The 8,386-nt window shown below is 38.5% G+C and overlaps 1 protein-coding gene across 2 annotated transcripts; it reads left to right on the forward strand.

Moving 5' to 3' along the window:
- The first annotated feature begins 281 nt into the window (after positions 1-281).
- LOC131334230 (chromo domain protein LHP1) lies at positions 282-7,675 on the forward strand. 2 transcript variants are annotated; one of them, XM_058369156.1, is made up of 6 exons: positions 282-742; positions 1,124-1,149; positions 1,672-1,782; positions 1,901-2,758; positions 6,720-6,780; positions 7,333-7,675. In XM_058369156.1, the coding sequence occupies exons 1-6, from the start codon at positions 368-370 to the stop codon at positions 7,378-7,380; spliced, it is 1,479 nt and encodes a 492-aa protein (XP_058225139.1). In that variant the 5' UTR covers positions 282-367; the 3' UTR covers positions 7,381-7,675. The 2 variants fall into 2 exon arrangements, with proteins under 2 accessions (XP_058225139.1, XP_058225140.1); XM_058369157.1 differs by having other exon boundaries at positions 1,672-1,758.
- The last annotated feature ends 711 nt before the right edge of the window (positions 7,676-8,386 follow it).

The raw sequence follows: 8,386 nt of genomic DNA on the forward strand, positions 1-8,386 counted from the left end.
TATTCGTGACTTCAAAAAGACTGAAGTGCATTAGGTCACATTTTAATCGTAGGATACGAATGACCTCATATTTGTGGTGTGGGATATCCATAATCGGATGATTAAGAAGTAGGTCTTTATCCAATGTACACATATACTCCTATAGTTTTAGGTAAGTATACGTATTGTACATTGCGGATTAAAAAAAAAAAACGTATTGTGTATTATTAGTATTATTGTTCATTTGGAATTTTGTAATTAAAATTCCATAACCACAGTCATTCGTCCAGCTGTATTAATTTAGTTCGAAACACAGAGAGAGAGAGAGAGAGAGAGAGAGAGAGAGAGAGCGAACAGCTAGACAGAGAGGAGAGAGAGAGAGAGAGAGATGAAGGTAGCGAAGAAGAAAATGGGCGAAGAAAGTATTCCCACTGACACCTTTCGGCCGCCGTCACCGCCTCCCGTCGCCGACCAAGCCGTAGGAGAAGCGGACGCGACGGAGGCGCCGGAGCCGGTGGTGGAGGGAGGCGATGAGCAGGAGCAGCGGCAAGCGGAAGGAGTAGAGGGAAACGGCGGCGAAGAGGCAGACGAGGAGGAGGAGGAGGAGGAGGAGAGAGAGGAGGAGGACGAGAGAGAGAAGGGTTACGACGACGAATTCGGCGCCCTCCAAATTGAAGACGGCGGAGAAGAGGCCGACGAGCGTCCCAAGCTCGCCGAAGGCTTTTACGAGATTGAAGCCGTGCGTAAGAAAAGGGTTCGCAAGGTCTCTCTCTCTCTCTCTCTCTCTCTCTCTCTCTCTCTCTCTCTCACACACACACACACACACACACACACACAAGCCACCCGAGATCCTCTGTACCAAGAAATCGGTGTACCTCTATACCGAGATGTTCGTTAGATTGTGTGGGTTTTGTTAATAGGCGATCCAATGGCCGAAAATGTACCGGTGCATAGGTACAGAGAATTTCGGTACAGAGGTACAAAAGCTCTCTACTTTTTGGTCTGGTTAAGATATTCGTGTTTTGTTTCCTTTTTGTTTTTGGAATCGTGTTTTAGGCAATGCTTGGTTGATTTTGTTGTTTATTTTTACCTCCTCTTAACCTGATTTTGGTTGTGTTGTTGTCTGTGGAATGCTGCAAAAAAGGGTGAAGTTCAGTATCTCATCAAGTGGTGCGTGCCCTAACTTTAATGTTTATGTGTATTTTTATGCTTGTGTATATTTTAGGGCATCTCCAGTCTTTCATAAAATGTTCAAAAACTCAGAGTTTCTTGAGAAAAGGGCAAAGAAGAGCTCCGGTTGTTTTGCTGAAGTGGTGGGAAAGAACCTATTTTTTGATCAAATGAAGGAAGATAAAGTTTTCTACCAAATGTGGTGAAAGATGCTTTTGGCGATAAGCTTGGAGTTGTGGATAAGATTTGATGAAATATTAGTGTGATGGTGCATTCGATTATTTCATACAAAATGATAAAGTGGGTTTTTGGGATTAGTTGTGAATTTTTCGAAAGATGCGGTGAAGTTCTGTTGGAGAGATTCATATCCGATCGCTCTTAACCAAATTAACGAATTAAATTTGTTGATGAAACAGAGTAAGGATTGGAGATGGCTTCACTAGTCTTTGAAATGATATGATATGTTTAGTGTATTGTCAATCAGTGTTACTAATGACTATAGATGTTTTACATCAATTGAAGGCGTGGCTGGCCAGAGACTGCTAACACCTGGGAGCCCATAGAGAATCTTCTATCTTGCTCTGATATCATTGATGCATTTGAAGAGAGGTTCCCTCTATTTCCCCCCTTTAGGTCATGATTTATCATTGAGTTAGTGATTATTTCTTGCTTATTAAGTTGGATGAGAATCTGTGTACTTGTTATATCCTTGTTTGAGACCAATTTCTTTGTTTCCTTGCTCTGGTTGAAGCTTGGGATCGGGGAAACATAGGTCTTCACGTAGACGAAAGCGGAAATATGGGGGTACACATACTCAACCCAAGAAGAAGCAGCAAACTTCTCCTGCGGCAGCTACCTATAATGTACCGTCTTTCAAAGTCAGGATTATTGACGAACCGGTGCCCATGGGTCCTCTTGTTGACTCAAACATTGCCAATGATGGGAACAGATATTTTGGGGGTGTCAATGATGTTGAATCTTCAAAGCAAGTTGAGATCAATGAGGGGGTGAAATATTTCGGGGGTGTCAACAATTGTGAATTGAAGCAAGCCAAGGAGAATGGGTTTGGAGCAATTTCCTCACAAATCGAAGAAACAAAAGAGGAACATGAATTGAATTTAAAGATTAGTGATCTTAGAGGAGCAATGGCTGCCAATGAGGGAAGTGTAGATAAAATTAGAGGAACAGTGGCTGGGAATCAGGAAAGTGCAGATAAGTGTGCAGTAAATTACCAAGAATCCTATGCTTTTGAAGGAGATGCTAATGGGCAATCAAAAGTTGATTGTCTTGATCAGGTTCCACCTGGACGCTCCACTGGAGCTAGAAGAAGGAAGTCTGGTTCTGTCAAGAGGTTTAAACAAGAATCAGTACCTTGTGAACCGAAGGAGGCACAAAATGCCATGGCAAGAACTACTAATGGACCTTGTGGTAGAGTTGAATGGCAAGGGGGTGGAAATCCTGAGTTTGTAGGGAATGCTTTGGATCACAAGAGTAATTTTGATAACTTAAGAACTATGCCTACCATCACCGAGATCATAAAGCCTATAAGCTATTCATCTTCCGTGATAAACAATGTTCGTGATGTGTGCGTAACCTTCATGGCTTTGAGGTTTGTGATCACATCTAGCTTTCACTCCAAGTCTTTTGGCTATTAAATATCCTTTTATTTTTTCTATACAACTGAGTAGTGTTGCAGGGAGCTTTGGATTAGATTAAAATGTATGTCAGTGGGCTTATCCAGAATCAATACATGCTCCATCTTATGCCACATTGAACTTTGCTGGCTATCTATTTGGAATGTCCATATCTTGCCGTAAGCGTTTGCCTCTTGGGAGAGACATCATTAGTCAACCACCTCATTTTTCGTTGAAGAGGAACACAAAAAATAATAAGTTTCATGTATGTTCCGTAACGCCTTCCTTATTAGTGAGAAGGAATGGAACTAGTTTACAGAACATCAGTTTATCTCACAGTCCAAGATGTCTGCACTATTTGATTCTCCTATGGATTGCAGACTAAGTTAAGGTCTAAGAGCACAAATAAAGTTGGTATGAATTCCTAATCTGTTGAATGGTACTGAGCTTCCTTTCTAGACCAAAAATTGGAGCCAATGTCTTGAAGAGAAGATAAGGAATCTTGTAAGTCGCACGGCAGATGGTGGAAAATATTTTTTGCATGAATTATCCTATCCGAGATGCTCTTCGTGCAAGCATGTCATTTAGATTTATACTCTTCATCTTTTTGTTTGGGAGAGTTCTTATCTTTTGACATGACTGTCAACATAGATTTCCTGGTTCTTAGAAACATAGATTGTATAGCAAGCTTTGTTAGGTTTAGGAAAGAGGGCGTTCCTTAGATCTCCATTTACAGACCACGAAGAGAAGTTTCATTTCCCTTTCTTTTTCCCTTTGGGGAGACTCTCTGAATTTGTGTTTATCTTTTGATTGCAAGGTTTCTAAAAGTCAGAGTGGCGGAGCTAGGATTTTAATTTGGAGGTGACAGCCCAAATCAATATAATTGAAATAGAAAAATGTGCACATATTTTAAGGTTAATTATCTTTCTTTAATACTAAAAAAGTACACAATGTACAGATTAATGATCCATTAACATACTTAATAGTTAATACCAAAAAGAAAAAGTTGTTCTAGGGTTAATTATTCATAGTACCCTAAAATTTCACATTTTCATAGGTTAATCATAAATCAACAAACTTACTACCAAATAAAATACCCGTGTTCTATAAACTGACGGCTGACGCTGATTCTGTTTCTGCAATACAGAACTAAAATATTTTTTTTGGACCTGGGGGTGGAACGTGCCACTCCCCCCCTTGTTGCCTTCGCCCTTCTAAAGGATGAGCATTTGATACATTCTATTGGTGTGAGCGATGCTTGATGGAAGTTTCCTCATCTGATTTCTTTGGTAGATTCTTTAGGGGATCTCTTCGCTTTGAAATTTGATGAGCTTATGTACACACTGAGTGTATATATGAGTTGCCTCCTCCTTTGTTCTTTCGTGGCAATTTAACCTACTTGTTACCAAAGAGAAAAAATAGAACTCCCACAAAAGGTTAGGTCTTTACTGGATCTCCTCAAGATTGTTGTTTCTAGTCATTTTTTAGACAAGTAAAGCTTTTTCCAAAGAAACTAGAACTCTTGTTTCTTACTGTTAAAACATCGTACTTTTCAACCAACTAGGACTAGGTTAGTTGGCCACCCTTGTAAACTTTCATTGGGAAGGTCATGGGGTCAATTCTTGCCAAAATTATTTGTTCCAAAGAAACTTATTTGATCTCGGGTTAGTATGACTATAGGCGTATGTCCCGTTTGATGTAATTTAGGTAGTTTAATCTTCTACCACCTGGAATAAAAAAAAAAAAACTTAGTACTTTGCATTGATGATTATCGAAATTCCAAATGCACTGCATATCGCCTTGTTTCTAAAAAAAATTGTCATAGTTTCTTTTATTCGTACCAAGTTGTCCAGATGTTTTTCCTTCATTTTATTCCTTTCTGAACCTATTAATTTACATTTCACTATTTTTTCTTTGGGTGGCCAATTTTTTCCTTCTTCAAATTGGCTACGAAAGATATTTAGTAATGCGTTATGGCAGAGTGGCCAAAGTTAGAAATAAACGGAGGACAAGCAGTTCGCGAAAGTCGATACAAAGACAAAGTCATCGCTGACTCTCTACTAATCACGCAATGTCCTCCAATCTTTAGACATCAAAATTGTGGAGTTCCTTAAAAAGGTAGGAAAACTGATGCCCAAGAAAACAACAAATGACTCACTCTATCTGACAATGAATCCATCTGATAACGAGTGAATCCTCTAACTTATCTTTGAACACTTAATTTTACTCTGTAACTTAATAACTCAATAGAATGAGAATCGTAGGCGAATTCACAACACCTTTTCTACTTCTTGCCACCCGAAACCCTAAAGTCAATGAAAAGCATTTTAGAACAAGTATTAGGTTACACCCAACAAATGTTGTCCAAGCAAAATGTGTGATCGTTATAGGGACAAAGCCAAAGGATTATGCACAACATTCAAGTGTTCAAAAAACTTTCTCATTCCTCCAACACATGTTATAGCAGCAAGGGCCAAGATTGCGATTAGGCCTTCTGTTTTAAAAGGGTCGTTACTCATGACGCTCTAATGGGTTGAGGATTACTTAAGAACTTCTACTTTCAGTGGTAGAAATGGTATCTGGATCCTTGTACGCTATAGAAAAAGTGGTACATTACAAGCGAAGATCCCCTCCAAAAGTGAATTGATCACACCCCGTTACCATAAACATTTAGTGATAAAGGAGAAATTATCAAGAATGGCCAACTCATTTGTTTCACAAAGTAATTAAATTACTATGAAATGGAGAAATCCAATCCTCATTAGAATGAATGATAGAGAGAATTGAAATATTATCGGAGCCAACCAATTAGTAGAAATGAGGTAACAACATTTCAAGAGAAGGGTTATCCATCCAAATTGTTAAAGCGTCCAACTCAAAACCACTTGGCGATGAGTGGAGAGGCTACCCTAGCTCATGTTATGTACTAGTTTATGAGCTTATAACTAACCAATGTGGGACAAGCTCTAAGACAAACATCATCCTGAAATCAAATTCTCACCCTTGCCAACTTAAGGATAAGAATCGTGAAAATAAAGGAAAGATACGAGAGAGAAATTTCCATGGAAATCTAATACCTTAAAACACATAGATCTTACGATCTTCTCTTCAATCAGTAGAAGGTATCGGTATACTGCTACTAAAACGTCCGTTATCATGCTTGAAATACTTTTCAAGTACAATTAATTGTCGTTGAGAAACCAGAGTTATGATGAAGCATATGTCACTAATTACATGCATTAAATAATACATCACGAAAACAAGTGGTGGTTCAGTGCTCCGGTTAGTTATGAGAAGGTAGCAAAGATGTGAGACAGATTTCCATAGAGATCCACAATTACCTTAAACACAGAATCTTATGGTTTTCTTTGGAATCCTTAGAACCTCCGATCAAGTACTAATTGGAAATATTGCTGTTGCTTGGTTAATTTTCACTTTACAAAACAATAGAGTAAATGCAACAGTAAGGATTCTTAGTCGAGGTGCGCGTAAACTGGCCTGAATACCTGGTTATAAATAACAGTATGGATTCTTATAGCCTAATTAGTATATTGGGAGTCTGGGACACAAGGCTTTAATTTGGTTTTGCTATTAGGAGTTGGTAGAGTTATTACTTATTTGCTTTGAGATTGGTTGGTTATGAACATTTATCTATCACTAGCTATTATTCATTTTTTTATCGAAGTGATTGTGTTTACTGCATGTTGGCTTGTTGAATAGGACCTATGCATTGTAATATTGATTCACATTGTTTGGTGACATCCCAATCTGTCAAGTACTGTTCTAAATACATTTAGAGAATTACATTTAGAACATTTGGGATTATGCTGGTTCATGAAATTAATGGTTAGTTACGTCACTTTAAGGCAGGATTATTGTACCTCAGAAGTTTATTCTAGTTGCTGAAATTCATAATTTGTGATTGCCTTTGGATAGGTCCGATGGAAAAGAAGTGATGGTGGACAATAAATTTCTCAAGGCTCATGATCCACTTCTGGTAATTACTTCTTAGATCATAATCTTTTCCTTCGGATTGAATACGTGAGATTGGATGGCCAGGCCTACGGACTTGCCGCTGCTGTGTCTAGTAGCCATAACTTTGCCTGCGGATCAAAAAAAAAAAAAAAAAAGCCGTAACTTTGCCTAGTTATGTAAGGTTGGAGATACAAGTATCCTACAAATGCTGCAAAGGCAAATATCTCTAATTGTTCAACCCCATGGGAACGAGAAATTTTTTGGTTGCTTTAACGAAAAACACATGACTATCAGTAATCATACAAATTTTGGTTATGGATTCCCGTTTAGAGAAAGAGTAGTGTTGTGTAGGTGGGTGGTGCAATAAACTTGCAAATTCTGGACTTTTGCCACTTTTAAACCAAAAACTTGACTACTTTTGTCTGTGATTTTTATTGTGTGTTACCTAATTACCACAATATCACGTGGCATTCAAAATGGCCTAGTGTAATGTAGACTAATAGCTATTCAATTATGGCCATTGGCATTACCCTAAGTACTATTATTAATGTAACCAATTTTCTTATGATGGCAGCTGATCAACTTCTATGAGCAACATCTCCGGTACAGCCCTACAACATGAGCGGACAAGAAGCTGAATTATGTCATTTTCTGCAACCTAGTGTTGTAATTTTGTAGCCGAATGCTATACTACAGTTTATCTAATTTAGCTGTAAAGTGTTAACCACAATGATGATAAATATTAGTAATGTGCCCTTTGGTTTTGGCAAATCCAATGTAGGATTGAGACTACACCTTCGGGTTTGTGTGGTGGTTCTTAAGAAAACCATTTGCAGGTTTGATTGTTGGAGAATTGGATCCCGTGTGGATTATCTTGGTCAATTATGTGCTTCAGGGGTAGTGGATTTGTTTTCGTCGATTGATATGGGGACGTTACTGGTCTGATCCCATTTTGATTTTTTTCGTGTCAATCGTGATGGTTTGCCCCATTCCAAGCTTATTAGGGCTCCCTTCCCTGTTTTATGAAAGTTGCAATGACAGGCAAAATTGGCTCTCTCCTCATGACTGATGGGCTGTTTTCGTCATGCCTTTCTTATGCCATAGGATTGCTACATTTTTTGTTATTATCGTGTTTTGCTTATCATCTCGGCTGTACCCAGTTAGACATTAGTATGACATGTGGGACACAATAAATCCAAGAATCAAATGACATTATAAGCAAAACAGGGTAAAGATATTTCTACCGGAGCATTATCTGTGCATTTTATGTTGGGCTGCAAATGAACTAACTGTACGTGAGCAACTTGAGTTGGCCGTTGGTTGGCTCGTTCACAGAGGCTTGAATGAAGGCTAATTTCTCGAATAGGCTAATTTCTCGAATAGAGCTTGAGCTTAAACACCCCAAAGTTGTTTGAGCTCAGCCCATTTTACACCCTAATTGTATGGTGATTCCATGTAATACTGTGTATGCATTGTCCCTTTGCCTTTGTATGGATTTCAGCTTCTAGACAAGCTTTTGCTCTCATGATATTGACACTTCATGTTTCTATATATACACTCTTTTCCTTTTTAATCAGATGTTCCTATGTGTTCTGATCCAGGGTTTTTTATTTTTATTTTTAATGTTG

The sequence above is a fragment of the Rhododendron vialii genome, chromosome 7a, assembly GCF_030253575.1.
Source record: "Rhododendron vialii isolate Sample 1 chromosome 7a, ASM3025357v1".
Taxonomy (NCBI): domain Eukaryota; kingdom Viridiplantae; phylum Streptophyta; class Magnoliopsida; order Ericales; family Ericaceae; genus Rhododendron; species Rhododendron vialii.

What these genes read in the sequence shown, in the direction of transcription:
- LOC131334230 (XM_058369156.1), top strand. Translation starts at nt 368, where the DNA reads ATGAAGGTAGCGAAGAAGAAAATGGGCGAAGAAAGTATTCCCACTGAC. An exon ending in GTAAGAAAAGGGTTCGCAAG is followed by an intron (nt 743 to 1,123) that starts GTCTCTCTCTCT and finishes GCTGCAAAAAAG; the next exon opens with GGTGAAGTTCAGTATCTCAT. An exon ending in GTTCAGTATCTCATCAAGTG is followed by an intron (nt 1,150 to 1,671) that starts GTGCGTGCCCTA and finishes CATCAATTGAAG; the next exon opens with GCGTGGCTGGCCAGAGACTG.